This window comes from Nipponia nippon, unplaced genomic scaffold, assembly GCF_047370975.1.
Source record: "Nipponia nippon isolate SJK-2023a ecotype South Korea unplaced genomic scaffold, ASM4737097v1 scaffold_12, whole genome shotgun sequence".
NCBI lineage: Eukaryota > Metazoa > Chordata > Aves > Pelecaniformes > Threskiornithidae > Nipponia > Nipponia nippon.
Window position 1 is genome coordinate 14,830,020 of NW_028262313.1, and position 22,853 is coordinate 14,852,872.

Genomic DNA, 22,853 nt, shown 5'->3' on the forward strand with positions numbered 1-22,853 from the left:
AGGACTGGAGAAAAACGTAAGAGGAAATCATAGTCTCAAAAGTCTCCTACAAATTAAACCACATCTTGCTCAGTTTACCCACTTTAAGAGAATAGCATGTGTCTAGGGTGTTTCATCTGATCTTCGTGGAGCTGAGTTCTTCTAATTAAATAAGGGGTTCTTTCTGGATTTAGGAATACTGTATACAGCTAATGATTATGCAACCACAGACTGTAGTACTTAACCTTTAAATAATATGCTTGTGTCAAGCAATGAGGAACCAGTTATGACACACACATAGTATTTCAGCTAATCTGGATGTAATTTACTCTCTTTTCATGTAAATTTAACACCTGCTACTCCATATTCATAACAGAAGTGCTTTTATCGTGCATGTTGTATATATGTGTGTTGTACAAGCCCTGTTTAACCTTCTGTGTGTGGCGACAGAACGGTACGTCCCGCTTGCCTCAGCCGTTGCCCGATGTACCTGTGACCCCAAGTAATACACAGTGCTGCTCCAGAGCTTTCTGAGACCAGCGATCCTATATTGCTGTCTTTATTCTCGTTTTCTTTTTCTTGAAGGATTAATAATTTTGAGAAGAAGCCAGGACAAAATCACATTTCAGTCAATCCAGATAAAAGAGAGTTTATTCCAGGTCAAAATAAAAGACTACAAAAAGAGGAAAAGTAAGTGTTGCAATAAACATGTTTTGCTTCCCTTCACAGAACAGGATGAGTGATCTGAAGCTCATAGCTGTGTAAGGTTCCCGGGACTAAAACCTAATCAAATGAGCTATTGCCTATGCTGCCTCTAAAGAAGACTACTGTAATAAATCTTCAAATACATAAGTACACCAAATGAAACTGTTAACACTAAATTATTCAGCAGCAAATAGAAGATGTTGATTCAGAAATACTGAAGGAGCACCAATACCACACATCCAGCTCGGAGGATCCCAAAACCACGGTTCACCAGGAAACCTGAGGCAGACATAGAAATGCATACAAGTTTCTAAATAGAAACCAGGTGTGAATCACTAGGGAGGAGATGTCCCAGCACATCCCCCTACTTTCCTAAAGAATATTCAGGTTTTTGCTCTGGTTTGTAGTGCCAATTTTCAAACCCAGACTTTTGGTCTTTGGGAATGTATTTACTGTCGCTCTTCAACTAACTCAAGTGGCTAGCATACTAATATATACGCCAAGCTCAGGCAGCCGTATTGGCTATTACATGATGTCATGGAAGTCGGGTATAACTATTGTTACCTCACCAGCAGGTAAAGGACAAACCGCTTTATCTACTGCCGTCTTCTACCGCCGAGGCTTCCTGTGTAGGGCTCTTGCAAGCCCTGGCTGAGCAGCTGTAGGACCAGGTTCATGCCTTGCCTCCGTTGGCGGGTAAAGGAGTTACTCCCTTGCCGAGTAAACAGACGAATTAAATAGAACTTGGTATTTAGGGAACTGTGAGCAGAAAAGTTGATGCATGGACTTGCAGTAGCATTTATTGGAGAGGGATACAATTTTTGCACAAGCGTACTTGGTTCTACATGTACCCCAAAGCGCTCTTCAAAGGACGTAGTTTTTATTCTGCTTAATGTCTGATTTCCGGCGATGCTCGGGCAGCAGCCCGGAGAGAACTTGCAGAGTTCATGGCCGTTTTGAGCACGTATCACAAAACTCTAGATGTCCCCCAAAGAACACTGAGGTCAAAAAGGGAGAGGCCCCGTGAGTCAGACCAGGTTCTTTCAGGTCACAATTTTGGATTTTTGTGCCGCAGATCCAGCTGTATTCTAATTGAGCCCAGCTACCTTCTGAAGAGCCTGTAATTATGCCAGTTGAGACTTAAAGTATTGACAGCAGCTGCTGCCAAATCAGAACTTAAAAAGGAGGAATCTCGCCATCGGTGTGGGGCAACTGAGGACTCTTTGCTCCCAAAAGCGACAATTCCCTACAGCCCCATGCTGCTGATTACCGCTGCCTCTTGTTGGACCTAGTAATCATGCAGCCACACCATGCATCAGCATCATTTGTTCATCTGAGTTAGGGAACACGTACAGGAAAAAAAATGTTAGTCGGGGGTTTTTTAATGCATTGGCGAACTCGCTGCACGGCCCCACGATCACCAGCTTTGGTTGCGTGGGTGGAAAGAGCAGGAACACACGGCCAAAAGCAGATCACCAGTGTGGCTGTAAATCAGTTTACACCAAGCATGAAGCCGTATCCCAAGCACTTATTCAACAGATCATTTTAAAGATACCTCAGGTGTGTCTACACGAGTTCCTGTCACTACAGCGTAGGCGTATTGTCTAACAAGAACCTGAGCGAGCACGAGGTTTGCAACAGAAAGGTGCAGGACAGGACTCAATGAGCTTGAGAAATAGGAAGTCTCAGGTAGGTGGCAGGGATGAAAGACTTTGGCAGGAGTTTTGATTGCCGTGCACCAGGAGGGGAATGGGACGACAAGCCGAGTGCTCGGGGAGGAGGGAAAAAGCCGGGGAAAAACATTTCAGCTGCCTCCGATGATGGGCAGGTAGCCAAAAGCGCGCAAACCATTGCGCTTGGCACTGGCTGTCGCAGGAGAAAGAGTGGACAAAACAGAAACGAGGAAGGAAAGAAAACATTAGCAAGGAAACCGAAAGCAAGAGAGAGGTTGCTGTATCTCGGATCAGCTTTACTCTCCAAAGGTCATCGCTAGCAGGCATAGTCCATGCCGGCTCTAGGTAGTCGCACTGTCTGATTGCAGTCACGCAGCTTAAACGTTCCACGTCCTGGAACTTTAAGCCACAATTTTTATTTGGTTATAATTGCAGGCCCTTCGGCACTTTCTAACAGCAACTAGGAAATTTGCTAAATCCTCGTCCTTTCCCAGGAGTATAAAAACAAACAGGCTGAAAAGAAAAAAAAAAAAAACATTAAAACAGGATATTCCCCGCCCTATCATAAAAAGATCCGCTTCCCTTTTTCTAAAACGAGTGTCTAAAAAGCAGATGAGCTCTTGCAAAACTCCTTGAAGAGCTGAGTAAATACTGAAACGTTCTGTTGGCTTGTGAATAAGTAATTTTCACTAATGAATTTTGGTTTGCCTTGAAACTTAGCCAAAGTTTCCTCTCTGCTGGATCTGTACTCTTTTTATAATAGCCGTATTTGGGTGGCAACTAGGAGCAAGCTTGCTAGCTACCACAAAAATCTAGTGCAGAAGAAAAAGCCTTATCCCCAATGTTTTCTTATCCTGAAACGTATCAAAATATCTCTTGCGTGATATTCCCACGTCTGGGAAAACTTGGGAAAACTACTTGCCGCATCACACCCATAAAAGTGAGAGCAAAACTGCAAGTGACCATATCATGTTTGGAAGGGGCTGAATCAGAGGGCGTCTGGGGAAGTTTGTAGAAAGAAGAATCTGTATTAGCGGGGCAGAAAAAGAACAACATGCATTTTTAGTACAGATGAGAACTGTAGCGATAACCTGAATTTGCAGGAGGGCTTTTGAAAAGAGGAGTCCTGCCAGGGGGCGTGAATAATTAGGTTTAACGCCACAAGAACTGGCCGGGGATGTGCTCACGCAGTTGCTTTCCCGGTGGGAGGATGTGACCGCCTTGGGCGCCTGCCAGGAACAGCAGGAGCTGCGGGCGGACCGGCTTGTAAAAGCAAAATGACTTTGACTCCCAAAACAAGATCTTTCAGAGTTTACGGCCGTGCCGAAGTGCAAGGAAGGGGCGTTGGCAGGGCGTTGCTGGAGGGCGCTGTGCGGTGCGGGGCGGCGGGGGGCGGCGCCGGCCGCGGCCCCTGCAGAGGGCGCACGGGAAGCGCTCGGGGTCCCCCAGCAAGGCGGAGGTCCGGGGTTTGCGGCGGGGCCCTGGCGGGGCTCGGGGAGGGCCCCCGCGGAGCGCGGAGGGCTCCGGGGGAAAGAAAAGTGTCCCTGCGGCGTGGGTGCGGGCAGCGATGGGCAGCAGGGGCCGGAAGGGAGGCAGGGGGTGACACAAGGGGGGACACAACGGAGGGAGGGGAGCGGGGGCAGGGGACGTGGTGGGCAGCTCCCCCGGCAGCAGCCCAGCGCGGCGGCAGCGGGCGGCCCCGGGGCGGCGGGGGCCGGGCGCCCGGGAGCGCCGCAGCCCAGCGCCGGGGCGGGCAGGGCGGTGCGGGGGCGGCGCTGCCCAGGTAGCGGGGGCGGACCGCCGCTCCGCCGCCCGCCCCGGCCGCCGCTCCCCGCTCCCCGCTCGGCTCGGGTTACCTGGGCGGGCCGCGGCGCGGCTCTTCCCGTCTGGCCCGGCCCCCGGGACGGGAAGCGGGAGCGAGGGGACGCGCACGGCCGGCCGGGACGCCGGAGCCATGGATCGTCCCGGAGCCTCGCTGCGGTGCCGGCTTCTCCTCGCCGTCTGCTGGGTGGTCGCCGCGGGGACGGCGGCAGGTAGGAGCGGGAAGGGGAGCGGGACCCCCGGCCGGCTGCCAGCCAGCCCCCGGCCGGGCTCGCCCCGCCGCGCTCCCGGGCGCTCGCCCCGGCCGGCGGAGCCGGGGCCGCTCGCTGCCAGCCTGAGCCGGCGCCGGGGGAGCCGCTGCGGGCACCGTCCCCTGCGGGGGTCGGGGGGCCGCGGGAGCCGCGCTGCCCGCCCGGCCGTGGGCCGCGGGTGTGTGCGTGTATGTAAGTCAAATGCTTTCGCTTTGCACTAGAAATCCGAAGCGCGTCGGCTGCGTGCGGAGGAACGGCGATGTTTAAAAATCTGCTTTTCTCCCTAAGGCAGCGTTTGGCAGGGTCAGCAGAAACCTTCTAAGCTCTGTCCCGGTTCCCGGGACTGTCTCTGCCTTAAAAACCAACGCAGAAGCCCGCCGCCCTGTGCGTGCCTTGGGGGGGTCCCTGGGAGCCAGGGGAGGGCGGGCGCCGGCCGCGCTGCGGGGCTGCGCTGCGGGGCGCGGCCGTTCGCCGTTCGCCGGGGCCGTTCGCGTTCGCCGGGGCCGTTCGCGTTCGCCGGGGCCGTTCGCCGTTCGCCGGGGCCGTTCGCGTTCGCCGGGGCTGTTGGCGTCCCCGCGTTTGGAAGCACCAGCGTTTAGCTGCAGGAAAGATGCGTGTGCGTCTGAGGGGGTTTCGTGAGAAGCGGGGCTCGAAGGCTTACTGGTTCTCTCTTGGCTGACGTTAGGCAAAAATACAGTTGCAAACAGGGAATTTTTCAACTGGCTACAATTCGTTTTGTAACTATGAAATCAACCTTAAGAAAATACAGGAGGACAAAACACAAAGTACGATACTTTACAACGCTTTCACGGTACTGGATGCAAAGTATTTGTTGATGTTTCCACAGTATCGCTTTTAGAAATAAAATGTTATTTATGCAGGATTGCCTCAGCGGCTCTCTGCTAGCGACTGCTGCGCTTTATTTTCTTAGAAGCATCACTGTGGTTTTGGTTTTTAAGAGCGAAATAATGTCTTGCCTGTGTTTTGTAGTTGGTCTTTGAGTAGTTCTGCTAAATTGCTGTAGCGATGAGATTTTAATAACAAAACTATTAGACTGTATATATATTTTCTACAACAAAAGTATGAGACTGGCCAAGCCTATGAATAAAAGCAAATCTTCAGCTGAATATAACATTAAAGCACAAGCTTCAGAATTGTATAGACTAATCTAAAACCTACTAGACTTGAACTTTTTATGCTAATACAATTATTAATTTATTTCTAATTCTTGAGTGGTCCCAATTCTTACTTTGCGAGGTTAGAAATCTGCAAGCTTAAACACAATTACTTCTAATCAAAGCTATTAAAAGGAAATGTGGAGAACTTCAGAACAGCAATCGGGGATGACGCTATTTTTTTAAATGGTTTGCAGCTTCTGTAGGTAAAAAAAAGCATGATAATGAAAAGACAGAATGCTTGGAGCTATGTAGCTTGTTGAAGAATTTTTTTTTTTTACATGATTTAAAGGACTCAGTATTTGCAAATTTAAGCCTTCAATGCTGTTCTTATAAACCCGTCATAAGTTTTTGTTAGCGGAACAGGTCGTGGGCAAAGATGGTCTGGCTAGGTTCAGTTTTCTCAGAGGAGACTATTTTTGTGAGAACAAAAATTTCTCTTCTCTGCTGCCAAGGTCAGCTATAAAACTGAACAAACAAACAAACAAATGTCAAAAGTTTTAAGTATTCAAAAAAGCTAAGCATATTCAGACTGAAACAGTAAATCCTAGTAATTATGCTCATTTTCTGTGCGAGCATACGTTATCCGTGCGTACACGCGGACAGTAATAATGTCTGATCTCTACCATTGCCTGTCCTTCAACTATGCAAAAGTCTGAGAAAGCTCCAGGACCTTGATGGATTTTCTCCCAGCTTTGGCAGCTCTGGCCCTCGATGCCAGAGGGAGATGGGAGATGCAAGATAATGGCGTCATGGGCACTTTGAGCAGAATTCTTGCTGAAAGAAGCTGGTTTACCTTTCCGTCTGCCCTCTTCCCTGCGCTAGCAGAAGACAACGGGGCTGCACCATGACCTGGATGGGAAAACTGATCTCGGTGGAATTATTCTGCCCTTTCCCTCCGTGCTCCGCCAAATGCTGGGGCAGGTCGAGCCTGGTTTCCTGGAACAAGCAAGTTTCCTGGGATGAGCAAGACCTGCAGCCCCAGTTGATACTGGTTGGAAGAGTTTGTGAACCTGTGGCCTAACAAGGGTGCTTTCTTTCCACAGACAAATAGGTGGTGGTGCCTCAGTGATGATACCTGTAGCTATCCTTGAGAAGCAGTCTCATTTGGCCTCTTATTTAATATCTCCTAATAGGACACATTAGAGTAGCCCTTTAAAAAAAAAAATCACTTTCACTTTCTTAGGGAATTACCAATTGATACTTCTTTCTAGAATTGGAGTCTGACACATACTTTAATTTTTACTGGCAGTTTTCTGTTTTCTGCCATGTTTCCCTTCTTTGTTTTCTAATACGACCTTCAAGCTGTGTGACTGGGTATCGAGCGCCCTGTGACTCAGGACTGCACAAGAGTAAGGAAGGGTCAATGCACAAATGGATTTATCCCAGCAACTATCTCTGAGTCACAGCTCTTCCTCTGCTTTTGTCTCGCTTTTGGGGAGCTGAAAAAATGTGCCGCTGAAGTGCGCCAGCAGCAAATTGCTATTTGTCCCACATTGGTTTTGCTTGCTGTGCCAGAGCATTGCATTAAAAGTTTAATAGGTGAGTAATTGAAAAAGCCTTGTGGTTTCTTGGTTGTTTTTAACATTCTCGGTTTTGCTTAGATTGGGCTAAATTGTGGTTCTAACGTACAGCTGTTGCCTGCAACATGTAATCGCTTGTCTTTTCGAAGTTTTCTCTCTAAAGCTGCACTGATGGATAATTTGAGGGTAGAATAAAGTGTTAATTGCTCCACAAAATGCATATACTATTTTTACTAAAGATTCAGCATGCGTGATGCAAACTCTCAGCAGAAAAGACCTGAAAAATTAGACTCCTCTTCCCTCCACGAGCATAAGTTTCATTACCACAGCCACTGCGTTGTTGCGTGCTGCAATTTCTTAAAAATTACTTTTCAATGATTTTTTTGTGTGTGCATTTCTTAGAATTATTTAAATGATTGATGGACTGACATAACAGGAATAGCAGAAAAAATTTAGTGGGCAGTAGCTTATCTGATAGCAAATACGAGCTGATGAAGTTGAGAAGTTATTTGTGTTCTTTTCTGTTGGAGAGTTAAAAATCTGGTCAGTATTACTACTGGCAAAAATGCGGACCAACAGGATTGTGACACTGATAACTTCTTTCTTTTAGGAGCAAAAGTTCTTCCGCCTCCATCCAACCTGGACTACTCATTTATCCAAATCTGCACCCTGAACTGGACGTGGAACCCCCCCGAGAACATCAGCAGTAGCTGCGACCTGGAGTATTCCAGCGACATCGTCATTGATGAGGTCCCTCAGTACAAAACAGTAAGCGCATCGCCTCTTTAGGCTCTGCTATGCTCCAGTAAATGTCGTATTGTGATAAAACTCTGTGTGTGTAAGCATATATACATATATGAATATGTATAAATACAGTTTTAATACAGCCTTTAATTCTTATCATGGGATCAAAACCTCAAAAATGAGTCATACCAGCATGTGGGATCTTCCGATCAGAAAAATCTGTCTGTCGCTCTCTGATAACTGAGCTGCTACCGATAATACAGAAGAACCATAATAATTACGTGAAAAGGCTTGTTTCAGTCTTTGTTTATACAGCTTTCTAGAAAAAATAAAATATATACAGGGCAGCCTAGGTTCTTAAGACTTAAATGGGAATTTGCAAAGGCTGATCTCCTTCACTTTGAACTCAATTTAGGAAAGAGGCGGGCACGTTAACCTTGGTGTAGCTGTGGTTTGACAGCGTAGCGTCTTTTGGAGGTAATGCCAAGTATTCACATATTCCCACATTTGCCCTGCCCCTGCGCTTGCAGTTATTCATGGGGGTTGTGTTATGCAGACAACATGGAACACATTTGTTCCGAGAACGGAAATTTTAAAACTTCTTCGTTTTGGGCTTTTGTTGTTATGCCTGTGTTAGATGGTTTGCAGCCCAGATGTGATCCTTGGTGTGGATTAACAACTGTTTGGTCAGGACTGAGAGCAGCATTGCCATGGTACTGAAGGGGCTGTAGGACGAATACTTTTACAATTTATTGCCAGTAAGATAATATGCTAACAGTCCATAATTCCAAACCATCAGAATTTGAAACCTTGAATACACAGTGACTGTGGGGTCAGCAGCGCTGCTATTTTGGATACGGTTAAAATCAATGCGATGCCTCTTGAAACAGGCCGTTGTTGTTGAGCCCTTTTGCCGTTTTATGGCCTGATGTTTGCAATGGCCTCTTCACGGTGACTGCCATACTTTTCTGACAGCTCTAGGATATCCTGGACTCGAAGTAAGGCTGTAGTTTCGCAAACAGCTGGGCTGATTTAATGGCTTAACACTGCTAAAAGGGTGATATTTCATTTTTGACACCCCTTTCTCTAATGATCTTCATTGAACCTTTAGATGAGCCAGTTGAACTTGCTAACTCAGCAGAAACCTGTTTACCTGTTCTCATGGGTTCATTGACAAATTAACAAGTTGAAAGTCTGCTTGGTTAATGAGCTGAATGAGTTTGTGGAAGGGTCTAACAGATGTTAAGGTCAGCAGCAGCGAAAGAGCTGTGGGACAGTGGTTTCACGCAACAGGATGAACCAGACTGCATATCATCTTGCTCCATCTTTTTGCATTGCAGCTGGTGGAACCTAGTCTGTTCATTGCTGTTTGATTTACCCTTTCATTAGTGCCAATATTTTTTTTAATACATGAGTGGTTACACCATTCTTTGGTCATAACAAAGTTGTTTTGTTTTGGTTTTTTAAAATCCTTTTTCCAGTTAAGTAAAAGACATCCCCCTAGCCCAATAAAAGATGCTCAAGAAAGCATATGAGAAAAGGGTAAGCCTTTTTCTCACACAAACACATACGCGTTTCTGAAAATGGAAGCTCATGGACTACTTGGGCCTGATGTGGTGTCACTGTATTTAATAATAGCCATTTGTGGATTTGTTTTGTTAATTTTTTTCCTTTGCTCCTTAAATCCACGCAAACTTTTCTCATTGCTTTTTGGTTACATCTTCAAATGTTCTTTCTTCTGTTTGTCATACACACATAGAAAGATGAGTATTAGATCTGTAAACTCCTGTTTATACAGCTGTAGTATAAACATGCCTATTTTGCATTATTCATGAAGGTTTACTGTAGGACCAGTTTCCCCCGTGTTACAGTTGTTCCTTGATCTCTCTATTGCCATCACTCACGTCTACAGGTCACTGGAGTAGACGTGGTTTTCCTTTGGTGAGTTCTGAGTGCGCCTCATGACGAAAAGGAAAAGCTAAGTGAAGCTGAGGCTTCCCATGTTGTCAGACACTCATTTCGTTTGGCTTTGAGTTGCAGTCTTTCTGAGGGGCTGTAATGTATTCTTACATTAATAGTAATTCCCATGTGTCTGGTATGGTATGCCAAATGTTCTGGTTTTCTTTCTCTCCCATCTAAACCCAGGAATGGACCAAGAGTCGCTTCCGCGTGACGGATACATTCTTGAATGAGGAAATGCGTTTCAAAGTGAGAAGTGAGTGCAAGCACGATAACACCAGCGAGCCCAGCCGATGGGTGGAGACCTCTCTTCTGCCAAAAGGTAACACCTGCAGCAGCCACACCTGAGCCAGGCCTGCCTCCCTTGGCCTGTGGAAACACGGCCTAGTTTTCTGTCCCATCTTAACAAAATACCGTAGAAATATATCGTGGAGAAATATGGAGATACCAGACACGAGGGCTAGTTCAATTGATAGAGCTTAAACAGAATGATTACACTCCATTTAAACATAGCTGGAGTCTTCTGATGCTTGAAACCTTATGGACAAGCTTGTAAAATTTAAATGCTCTTCCAAGGCAATGATGTGATTCCTGTCATTCCTCTTGTCCCTGCCATGCTGTGGCTGTGGGATAAGAGGTAACTTATGTTGTATTAAGCCTGCTGACTTCATTACTAAGATCTAAGTCAGTTTATTTTGTGTTATTTTTCTGTACAAGCGTAAGTCCCTAAAATAACCCTACATCTGTAAATGTTAGAGGGATGAATCTAGCAAATTTAGCAACTTGTTGAATAAATAAGTGACTTAATTGAATAGTTATAGTAGGGTTCTCTCAAAAGAGATGACTGGGGTCTACAAAGCTGTGCATAGCAAAATGAACAGAGAAAAAATATTTTTTTGTTTCTTGACATCCAGAGATAAGGGGTCTATAACAAAATTGTTAGGAAGCAGACTTTAAGGAATAATGTATCCTGCTGGATGCTGGAAGTTAGGAGATGCAGCAAGGAAACAGAGCCTCTTGCCTTGAGTAGTAAAAGTCTGTCTAACCCAGGAGCGTGACTCGACGGGGATGAAAACCACATGTGGACAGGAGACTCTGAGACCTTATCAGGCTTGTCTGCATGTCTGTCAAAAGGGCATTCTGGAAAATCAGGAAAGCAGATCATTAGGACAGCATGTACTAAAGAGGTTGGGGCTTTTAAGTCTGCTTGCAGATAAAATATTTTTAAATACTTCTTGGAACAGGAAAACCAGTTTCATTTTCCTGTCCTCTTAGACAGTCGCTACTTCAGAGAGAATGCAAGCTCAGAAGTAGGAGGTAGTTTGGGGTTTGCTATCAACGAAAGTCTGAACTCTTAATAAAATTAACTTTTTTTTTTTTTTTTTTTTACTTATTGGAGACATTGTGACTTGTTAAAAGGAAACAAATACCTAATGTGCTGTAAATGATAATACAGTATAAAGAACTTGTACCATACAAAAATGCAAGATTGAATATGAAAGACTTTACTCCGTAATTGCTCTGCCTGGGAGATACATTGACATCTCTATTCACAACTGCTATGTACTCATTTGTATTTATGTTCTGTAATTTGGGTTTTCAATATGTTGAAGATGAATGTCTAGAGGTAATGGGTCTCAATTAAAAATTCAACTTACCCTAGTGTTGTTTTTGTCCATATTTAAGATCTGCAGGTATTTGCATATTTAGAATACTGAGAAACTAATATTGTATCTGGAGAAGATACTAGAATAGCTGCCTATTTTTAACGTTGATGGCTGTAATAACTATAACAAAGCTAAGTACTGTCCCTGTAATTGCCAGTTACTTTAACTCCTTTTTAAAGTATCTGTACTTTAATAGAACAAAATATTTTCCTGACTCAACACCTTGTCCTTAGCATCAGGTAACTCTAAGTAGTAATTCAGACATGGTGGAAACTGAGGTTCCCTGTTACGATTAGCTTGCATTCAGAAGTTGCCCTGCTGAGATTTCGGCTATTGCAAGCGATAAACAACTGGAATTCAGCACTGGCTATGCTGAGGCAGGCAGTGCAGGCTGAGAGGTAACCCATCTTTGCTTTCCAGACAGTTTCAGTTATGTACAATGGGACGTTTTACTTCTGGAAATTGGGGAGAAGACTTTGCTGGCGGAGTAAATCTTAAGAGACCTTTCCAACTTGCCCTGTAGGTATTCCAGGTACTGCTGCTGTTGACTTGAGCTGTGTTTGGCACAATTTGGAGTACATGGTTTGTACGTGGCGTCCTGGGAAGAACGCAAGCAGTGATACCAATTATACGTTGTTCTACTGGTTTGTATGAACTTTTTATTCCCAGCTCTAAAGTGCTTTAGAGCAAACCTTTAGTTTTATGTTACACGTTTTATTTGTCTGCTTCCTGTTGCTTTGAAAGATCCAAGTTAGTGTTGGGTCCTGTCCAACAGAAGACTTCACTGCTGAAGGGTCAAGAGGTTGCTGTTGCTGAGTCTTTTTGGGAAGTTAATGTAACTATTATGTGAATCACTGGCTGCTTCTGTAGCCCATTTTAAAATAACTGCTGTTGCTTTCTAATTTTTTGTAATTGTGGATTCAAAGAGGGAAGAACTGAGAACTGAGCTAGGACCAATATATTAATTGCTTTCTTTGCAGCCCAACAAACATGAGCCATTTAAGTCAGAATCATTCACTAATGTATGTGTCAGCTCTTAAATGACTGGAAAATGGTATGAAAGCATTAATAACACTTAGCAGCAGTTTTGTTTGTATCTTCTATGTCACAAGTAACTGATTTACCTTGAAAGTTATGGAGAACATCTTTTTATCATCATCCGCGCTTGCCAGCTGACTGCCATAAATAGACTCTTGTTCCAAAGGGACAGAGTTGTGGTGTGAGCAAAAACTTGGCAGCAAGATCTGCGCACGCTAATTTATGCATACTTCTGCATGTTGATGGGGCTTGTGAAATGCCAGATTGCATTAGCTTCTGTAGAAATATTGAAGTTTTCTTTCTGAAAGCCCCTTGTTGCAGTTTTAAATCAGCTTTCTGTCTTATCTGAGCTAACTACATAAACTTTTTCCTATTCCTCTCCAGTGGCAGTCTCACAGGCTGGCTGTTCAATTTAATGCATTTGGACAGCAACCAGCAGAAAACTTGCTGCTTTAGTTAAATGCGGGGAGGACTGTTCTCTCTCTAAACTGCTACTGAAAGAAATTTTTTTCTTCAGTACAAGAACAGTACCAATGAGGCACTGAAGATCTGAATTTCTGGGTGGATGGATACTTAGTGGAATAAATGCTCTAATTAGAGCTATATATTTTCAACTTACCCCTTAGTTTTAATGAAAGATGTAGCTGCAGCAATAGCAAAGTGTTTTGATTTGTGCTGCTCAGAAAGAAAAAGACTTGGTGTTTTAGTTTTAAAGCTGAAAACTAAGGAAACGCTTGATTTTTGGACTGAAAGCTGCATTTTCCGTAATGCAGGTGAGGGTTTGGTTTTGGTTGTGTGTTTGGGGTTTTTGTCTTCATTTTGGTTTTTCTTCCCCCAGAAATGACTGAACGATGACCTACAAAATTATGCTTTGTTCCATTTTTTATTCTTCTTCTTTGATATTTTCCTCTAAAACCCTATCTTTTAATTGAAAGTGAACATGAATATGACATTAGCTTAGAACAAACAAATCCAGTCAGTGCCCAGTAATACTTGCTGAAATGGAGGCTTAGGAGAGCAGGTTGATGCATGGGCAAGGTGCTGTCTGCTCTGAATGCCTCCCGTCTTCATCAGCCCCAGGGTGGGGAGGTGCGAAGGGTGGATAAGAAAGGGGTCTGTCCTGAAAACAGGACGGAGTTTTGGCTTCCCCAGCCCTTATATATTGAGATGCGAAGGAGGGGAACGTCACTCCTATTGTGCTCCTCAATGAAGCTTTGAGTCACTCTATATGACTTTTTAATAAATAAATAATCAGTTTTCTCAGGAGGAAAAGCTACTGGCATATTTTCATTGGGATCTGGGGAACAAAGAGAAGCAAGGAAGAAGGTTGTCATAGGTTCTCTGTTACTGGGAGTGAATACTGACATTTTGAAAAGCAAATACAGGCAATAGGTAAAACTTGACCGTCTCAAGCAAGAGCTGCAATACCTGAGGCACAGCTAACGGAGATTGATCAGCTCATCCTATCACAGAAGTGAAATGCTGTTGGTGGGAAGTGATCCCAATTAGTTGGCTTTCTGAAGATTTTTTTTTTTTCCTTAAAATTGTTTTCCCACGTGGAAAATGTGAACCAAAGCTGAAGGCAGCTGCTATATTTGACGCTTGGATATAAAGCAAACCTGCCTCTCTTTCTGCTATTTGACACTCTTTACAAAAATAATATTCTTTCTAAAGCTTGAGATAAATGAAAAGCTGCTTACTTTGCTTAGCTTTACTTTTATATATGTTATAGCAAAGCTTTAATGCAAGATCAGTCTTTAGAATTTGTAACGGGTTTAAAACAAGCTTGCCCCTTTTTGTCTATTCTTTTGAAGTTTAAGAAAATATTTTTATTCCTATAGGTTTGATGGTTTGAAAAACCGTAAGAAGTGCAGCAACTATTCTATGCACCAAGGAACCTTTGAATGCATTTTCAATCTTAGCTTCCCAAAAGTCACCAATACTTACCCAGCTATAAGTATTTTAATTAGAGATGATTCTGAAGAAATTAGGCCTGTGTGTGCAAGTAAAAATCCTACCACCCTTGGTAAGTTTAACACCACATTATAAAAAATAATTTAAAGAAATAAGTTTGCTAGTATATCGTTGTGTTTGAGAACCTTGCACCTCAGAAGCTGTGGATGAGACAACATGCTCCCTTCTTCTGTTGATCTTTGATTTAGGAATTATATAGACAAGATTTGGTTTGGGGGGGGGCGTGTGTCATTTTCCACTCATTTTTACTCTTTTTCTGTAGTTGATTTAATTCTTTCTTGACTTTTTGGTGCTTTTTCCTCTTTCTGTTCCTAAACTGGCATAAGTGTAATATTATGCAAAACAGGACTTGAACAATTTTTGTAAGCAGTGAAATATACTTTTTAACTAATTCTTCCATTTTGCATTTCAGTAAAACCTGCTACACCAAGACGCGTTACACTGTCAAAGGTTAATGATGCAATACGTGTAGAATGGAGTGAATCGGACACCTTTCCAGAAAATTGTTTACTTTATGAAGTTGAATATCACAATTGTGATTTGGACACTGCTCAGATAATTAAAGTAATTTTTCATTACTTACAGTTAACTGATTTTTTTTCTATGTATCTTTTATCATTTGTGCTGATATTCACAGTAACTCAAATATTTGCTCTTTAAAAATGAAAAATTAGATATGCCGCATGTGAATGGGTCTGGTGCACTAGCTGGAGGTGGTGTGTGGACGTAAGATTTTTTCTCCCATAGAGTAGGTTTCTGGTAGTAATATCTATACAAAGCAATTGAGACGAGTCTTCTGAATCCTTGCTGTTGTTTGTTATGCCAAAGCAGTAATGTGTAAGAACAGGCTGATAAAGAAGTATACGCTAAACTAAACAACACTTATCAGGAAATAACACTGCGGGGGCATGTACCTGTTTGTTTCTCAGTGATATGGGACTTTGCTCTGCTGGTGTTGGGTTCTCCTGTCGTTGGCCTGCGCTCGGTCAGATGACTGCCTTGTTCTTCAGCGACGTGACCTGATTACCATAAAGCAAAATTAATTGTGTGTGCACACAAGAACACAGAATGTTATACAGACAAGCAAGGGGATAAAAAGACTGAGGATGGGGGGGAGAGAAAAAGGTGTGCGCTCTTAGACTGATTTTAATGTACGTACAAAAAGCGTTGACTTCAGTGTCTGGATGTACTCATGCCTGTATCTGCATAGCCAAACTAACTGTACTGTTTGATCAGAACGGTAAACAATGTGAGAAGTTTAAAAGTAAGGTGGCAGTCTTCTCCTGTGGAGCATATTTAGCTGTTTGTCCTACCCCAAATTTAGCAAACTCGAATAATATCAACATTCCTCAGGAAACTGGCATTTTGGATCAAAAATAAGTAAAGTTTGATCCCAGCTAGTGTGCTTGCATGCCTCTCTAGAGGCATCACAGAAGACTTTTGCGTGGTCAAAGTTGGATCAGCCCTGCTGCCCTGACAGAGGGGAAGGCAGCGTAAATCACAGATGTTTCTCCCCCCCAAAAAAAAAAGGCACTGTTCCAGGCATTGAGTCTTAGTTTAATCGTTGATGCCAAATGCAGTATGATAGACGTAGCAGTGAATAAGTACATCTTAGCTTTGGAATCTCTATTTAGCCAGTCTGTGCTGGTTAAATGCTACTATGTCCTTTTTTATGAAGTTCAGTATTCACAAAAAGATCTTCCATCAAAACATTCAGAATACGTTAACTGTAGAATGAAAATAGGCTTGTAAATGACTGAGAAGATGTTGGTAATTGAACAAGGCAAATTACCTTGTCTTTTCGCCTTAGGTTGATCGTAATCATACGTCAATTCCTAGCGTTGATCCTAATAGCAAGTACGTCTTCAAAGTGAGAGCAAAACCAAAGTCCGAGTGTTACAGCAGCAAGCTCTATAGTGACTGGAGTGAAGAAAAGAGTATTGGTGAGAACCCTTGTTCCTGCAATTTGTTGCACTTTATTCTTCATCTGCAAGGCGTCTAATACCGTTTGTCTGCTAAGTAAATGGGAGTTGAAGATCATCTTCCTATGTATCTGTTTAATTTTAGGTGAAAAGAGGGCAAGAGAGTTCTAGTCCTTCAGCAGTGCCATCAACCACTGCCTGTACTGCTGTATATGTTGATGGGGTTGCCATGTGTGTCGCTGTGCAATAACCTCCTTCCAGTGCTGTCGGTTTTTCAGCCCTGAGTCTCACTGGTTTTCATTTTCTTGCCAACTGTATCCACATTATAATATCATGCTTTGAAAAATGAGTCCTTGCCTACAAAAGTGCTAGTATATTTGAAAAACATTCAGTCTGCAAATTAATTAGAGAATTAATTAATTTGTTGTCATTATTCCTAAAAAGCCTCCCAAAACATCCCTAAGTTTCTACAATTTTTGTTTTCCAGGTGAGAAGACGGACTCTACGTTCTATTTTGTTTTAATAATCACCATTCCATTAATAGTAGCAGTATCTACAATAATTCTACTAGTTTATCTAAAAAGGTAAAGAACTATCTCGATTTATTTACAATCCCCTAATTCTGACTGGCCTTTGACTTGCGTTACAATTCATCTCTCTTCCAGGTAACTGTCCATGATGCAGCACGTTTCAGTAGCGGCATGTATCCGTAACATGCATTGCATAAAAAAATGGCAGCACCGTTGTGCCTCAGTCATTAAAATTAGGCTTATAGACCAGATACATGCTGTGGTTACACTTGAGTAACGTTGCTTACGTATGCCTACAGTTAGATCCTTGTTGCACAGCTATTGCATCACCTCTCTTTAAGCAATGAAGTCCAAATTAAAAATTCAGCTTATATAGTATATTTTACCAGATTTTTTAAAAAGTCTACTTTTGCTGCTGTCTTTGTCAACAGTGAAAGTTATTTAGAATCTGTCTGTGTGAATATTCCCATTTCCTTTTGTTTTGGGGGAGTAAAAATGAGAATTGGGTTACAGTTGCAGAAAATGAAAGCTGGCCAGTGATGCCAAAGCTGACTCCACGAATTTTCTTGACCGCACCCAAGTAGAACGTTGAAATGGTGATTTTAAATTAATATATCTTTCATCTAAAGCTTTTGTTTTTCATTTTCTGAAGGCTGAAGATATTAATTCTTCCACCAATTCCACACCCTAGAGAAATTCTTAAGCGCATGTTTGGAGAGCAGAATGAGGATTCCCAGGTTAGTAAGAAGCTGTTGGGCCAACTAATCTATCTGGAATCTGTAGGCTTCCGATTTTCTTTTTCCTAATCCAATTTCTTTTTCCTCTCCAATTGCATATACTTTTCTAGATACGTTAGTAGAATTGCATTTTTCTGTTATTTCACAGACCGCTAGTCCCTTTAATGTGTTTTGGGTTGGTTTGGGTGTTGGCTTTTTTGGGTGGGGGTTTTCTGGTTGTTGGGGTTTTGGTGTTTTTTGGGGGTTGGGGGTTTTTTTTGGTTTTTGATTTTTTGCAACTCCATTAAAGTACTTCTCCTGAACATTCAGGTCTTTCTTTGCTAGTTGCTCATATATATGATGCTGAATAAAGCTATTCCTGTTTGACTTCCAGAAACTTATATTTTTAGTGCTTTCACATTTATCACAGGCAGTTAACTATGAAGTAAATCAGGACACACAGCTTCTCAGTGGCAAAAGAATGCAATAACTACAGGTGCTTCAAGCTTTGGTTGATGAAAGACTTGCTATGGGCCCTTATTTCAGGAAAATTAAACATAATACTGATTATTGAAACTCTTATTTCTAAACAAATGTAACTCAGTAGCTCTTTATAAAAATCCTAAGGGAAGTACACTGACAAGCCCTAATTCAAACCTGGACGTGAGGCACTGTACGTCGTTCTCTGAACACAGTCCTTGCACAGAAGGGACCTTCTGACTCACTGTGGCATCTCAAAATTGGTGCCACCTGTGAAGCATTTGTAGACGATAATGGCTGCCGGGGTGTCTGGTGCTGCATGTGCATTGGATGTTCTCAGCTGAACAGGAGTTGGAGGAATCACTGACTTTTTGAAAATAAGTTTCCTTTTGTGGCCTCCCAACTGCAAATGGAGTCAGAGTCCAAAATCCCTTATTCCCTTTTTCTATAGGGGTATTCTGAGATCACCTAATAATAACCCAGAACTATGTGGAAAGCATGGATCTGGCCTCCTAGTTTACTATCTTTTGGATAAATATTTCAGCATGTATTGGTCCTTATGGGACTAAGATGGGACTCTTGGCCATGAGGATCATAAGTATGGTAGTTGTTACACTTTGTCGTGCTTTGACAAGTGCTTTGTTATTGCCCCAAGTAACGCTATGTTCTTGCCTCTGAGTATTATCTTGATCTTCTCTATCTGCTCAAGGTGTCAGTGAAAACTGTACTAAGCATGTATATCCTCACTTCTCCGTCCTCCTGCCTGCGCTTCACCCATTAGCGGTAGTTGGAAGCACTCTTAAGATGGGGGCCAACCTTCAGCTCTTCCTTGTCTCCAGAGAGGACAGCTCTTCTGTCAACCAGGCCTAAGCCATGTCCATAATAAGCACAGTTTGTTGCCCAGCTGCCTTGGCTTTTTCACCATAATTTAGGCTATACGTTGTGAAACAAGTCTGTCTTATTGGGCTGAAAAAACAATGCTCGCCATGAAGAAGCGCTGTTAAAAATGTTGTTCTCTTTCAGAGCTGTGCAAAGGATGATTCTGTGAATGCTTACGACAGGTTAATTAAGGAAGAAGAAATTCATTCTTTAATTGTAACAGAAACCTCAGAGTGCGCTAATTCTGAAAAAGAAAACCGATAAACTCTGTTTTACCAGTTAAAGATGAGGAAACTTTCATTCCTGCTCCCGTACCTCAAGTGACAACGTAGATGTGAAGAGGCCTGCAAGACATTCACCAACTTTCACGTTACTGAGTCCTTTCTGTGCCTTACTTCTCTGATGCTCAGAAGATACATCACTAGCAGTGGCCATTCCTCCATCTCTGCTAGAAATACTCATCTTGGATCTTTTAAGATAAGCATGTACATAACTTTCATCTGACTGCATTGCAGCATCTCTCGTTCTAGCTCCAGCCAGCTCTGCCCTATTACTTTTCATTTGCACTTATGTTTTTGTGCCTCACATTAGACTATAAAGGAGGTTTTTGGAGCAAGCACTGACTTCTCTGAAGTATTTGGCTTGATTTTGCAGCAGGTGAGATGGGGCTCGTTTACAGTAGATGGCTCATTAGTGCTACTACGTGGAACCGCTGCCAGAGCATGGACCGTGTGTGGATGGCCTGTTTCACGTGCTCCAGGACAGGGCGGTTTCCAGAGGGCATTTATGGACTGACATTCTTATGCTTCTGGTTGATGTGTGTCAGCTGTGGCCTGGTCTAAACTCCATACAAGAGGGTTGTTCTATAAAAATGTGTATGAAAAGCCTCTCTGCTTTCCAGCTGGTATTCAGACTATTCATAGAAAAGGCTTAGTTTTTTATCCTTTCCAGTGCCTGTCCTCAGATGCCTTGCCTTCATGGACTTCTTGAGTTAATTATAGTTTGTTTAAAATGATAAATAGATTTTTTTTTACTTGTGTTGTTGTGTGACAGATAACTGTATTGAGTCTCAACAGACTGTGATTCTACTTTGGCCATATTGGCCTGAAAACACGTGATTTTTGGAAGCTAAGTCATCCTGAGCCTGTCCAGCAAAATTACCAGGATGGATGCATGAGTCTAAGGAGCTGTGGTCAAATTGATTAGCAGGTGCTAAACCACTGAAACCAAATTAATTCAAAGACTTCAAGACCCATCCTTACTGCTGAGCTGATGGATTTGGGGGAAGAGGGGATGACAACCTTGGCCTGCTTTCTAAGGGATAAGCTTTATTCTTTCTATAGTGATGAGGCTGTGATTTGAGCTTCCCCTCTAGGAGCTTAGCAATTTAAAACAAGGTGCTGATTTGACTTTTTTAAAAATTTTTTTTCTATATTGTACTGCACCAGCTTGATGACTTATTTTTTTGGTAAATCATGAATAGATTTGTTCACTTTTTGATGGTTTTGTTTTGAGGTTGCTTTACCCAGCAAAGCTCAGCAGACGTTTTCTGGCACAACTGTGACATTTCTTTTCTCTGAATTCTGAGCATTAGTTTCTACCCTGTGCTGCAAGGGTGTTAACAGCAGTACCTTTACTGTGCTGGAGGCAGAAAGTAATGTACTGGAGAAAAAGGGATCCACACAAGCTGGTTATGGTTAGTGTTCAGGAATTTCTTGCTCCTCCCAGCTAAGTGCAGACACGTTAGTCATTGATACAGACAGTCTTAGCAGACTGGGAAGAGATCTCCTCAGACGTTTGCTAGGAACAAACTCTGTAGTCACTAACCTTTTAAAGTTCAGCCCTGTCCTCAAACTCAATTCAATCAAATACCTGAAATGACATGCTACATTTTTAGAACATACTGTTCTGTGAGAAGTAGAACTAACAGAGCTTGCTTTTTAGCTACAAATTGACATCCCTTACCCTCTTATGTATTCCCTCCCCCTTAGTAAATCCAATTCTTCCCCCAGTCCCCACTGAGCCTCTCAAATACAGTTTCCTCCACATCTCTTACCCACCTCTTGTTACTGGTGGTAGACAGGGGAGGAGAAATGTAGCAGAACTAGCAGACCCCACATTAGCTTAAATCTTTTACTTAAAATCAGGCTAAAAAAAAAAAAGACATTATAAAAATTGGTTAATGAGACAAAACGAGAATAAAGCCTCAGGGATTTCGGTGAGATAAAACTCAGGTTATACAAAGTCAGCTGGCAGCACTATTTGATATTCCAGAGGTAAAGGAATAGCGTGGGAGAAAGGGTTAGTAATTTCCTGTGCCAACTTCACTCCCTCTCCCCTGCAACATTCATATCATTATAGCAATATAAATATTTCTCAAGTCTACCTCATCTAGAATGTTGCTCGTCATAGACCACTAGACAAACAGAAATGTATGATTTCAAGATAAGTAAGCATAACAGTATAATGTAAAGTTTTGTTGCTTTCGGTATAGCCATCTAGGAAGATGATCCTCAGTACTTTATCCTAAATTCTTTTGACTTTTGTTTTGGTGTTTGTGATAAAACCAAAGGTTAGTTGTTTGAAAAACAAACAAAAAAAATTCATAAAGCCAAAGGAGTGGAAAAAACAGACGGAAGGTGTGAGGCCAAAAGGAACACTTAAATGCAGAGGAAGGTGTAGATCACGATATAGAAATGCTTTGCCTAATTCTTTGTTTCCCAAATAATAGTAATTGACACACTTCTAATGGATGGATTTCTTGAGCCTGTGTTTTGGCATGCAAAGTAAGTGTCTCAGTATATTTTCATCTTTAACATGTCTTGTTTATTGCTAGGTTTTTTTTTTTTTTTAGCTTAAAATTTTCCAAGTTTTGCTATCATTTGTTTGTTCTTCATTGCAGTTACTTGATCTGTAAGTTTGTTTAAAGAATGAATAAATATGTTTGAATGTTTTTCAATATAATTGCATGGCGTTTCGTTCTTGGATTGAGAAGATAAACCGAGACAGAAGAGATGGCAATGGTTTAATGAGAAACCATGTTCGAGGCATGCAGAACCCAGAGAAGGAAAAACTGAGTGTTGCTTTGCTCTCTTGCCTTTCAAAAGTGAACTCAGCCCATGCAATCAGTGGGGAATGGAACAACTGTAGTTTTTTCGGCTGGGGTAATGAAACTGAGAGGGGACCGTGCACAAGACTTGTGCTCTCGCCCCGTGTGTACTCAACGCCACGCTATTTTCTTACATTGGCATGCTTTTTTCATAACACTGTAGAGAGCTAATAAATTCTCAGACTGGAATTTGACTGAGGTTGCTGTAGCCTTAGCAAATGTAGCTTCAATATTTTATGTCTCCGTTAGTTGCTGAAGTCATTGAAAATGCCAGGTTGCTAAACTGATGAAAGCCGTTATCTAGTTGCTTAGACCCAAATGTGTTCAAGTGCCAAATAAACACATTAGCAATGGCTTCTTTGAAAGATTCAGGGAAAGCATACTTTGTTCCCTTCAGTTCAGTGACCAGATCATTCAAAATTAAGGAATAAACTGTGAAGTTAAAAAGCAACTCTATTTGGATTTTTCTTTTCTAATTCTACAGTTTTTGTGGCAGTAATGATTTTAATTACTCCCCATAAGTGACCTTTTCCTATTTTAATATACACTATGTTAAATAATTTTTCTGTCTTTGGCATGCTAGAAAAATTAAACACTTTATTTCTTTTTTTGTGAATTTTAATTTATTTCAATTAAGGAATGCCATGACATAGTTGGGTAGCTTTAAAGGAGTCAATAGATGAACACACCGAATTGTAAGCCATGGTT

The 22,853-nt window shown here is 42.4% G+C and overlaps 1 protein-coding gene across 1 annotated transcript; it reads left to right on the forward strand.

Moving 5' to 3' along the window:
* Positions 1-4,173: 4,173 nt before the first annotated feature.
* IL13RA1 (interleukin 13 receptor subunit alpha 1) lies at positions 4,174-21,989 on the forward strand. Its single transcript, XM_087748976.1, has 10 exons — positions 4,174-4,390; positions 7,738-7,895; positions 10,017-10,152; positions 12,021-12,141; positions 14,377-14,561; positions 14,922-15,073; positions 16,320-16,452; positions 16,919-17,015; positions 17,614-17,698; positions 19,181-21,989. Exons 1-10 carry the CDS (start codon positions 4,312-4,314, stop codon positions 19,298-19,300), a joined length of 1,266 nt encoding a protein of 421 aa, XP_087605102.1. The 5' UTR covers positions 4,174-4,311; the 3' UTR covers positions 19,301-21,989.
* The last annotated feature ends 864 nt before the right edge of the window (positions 21,990-22,853 follow it).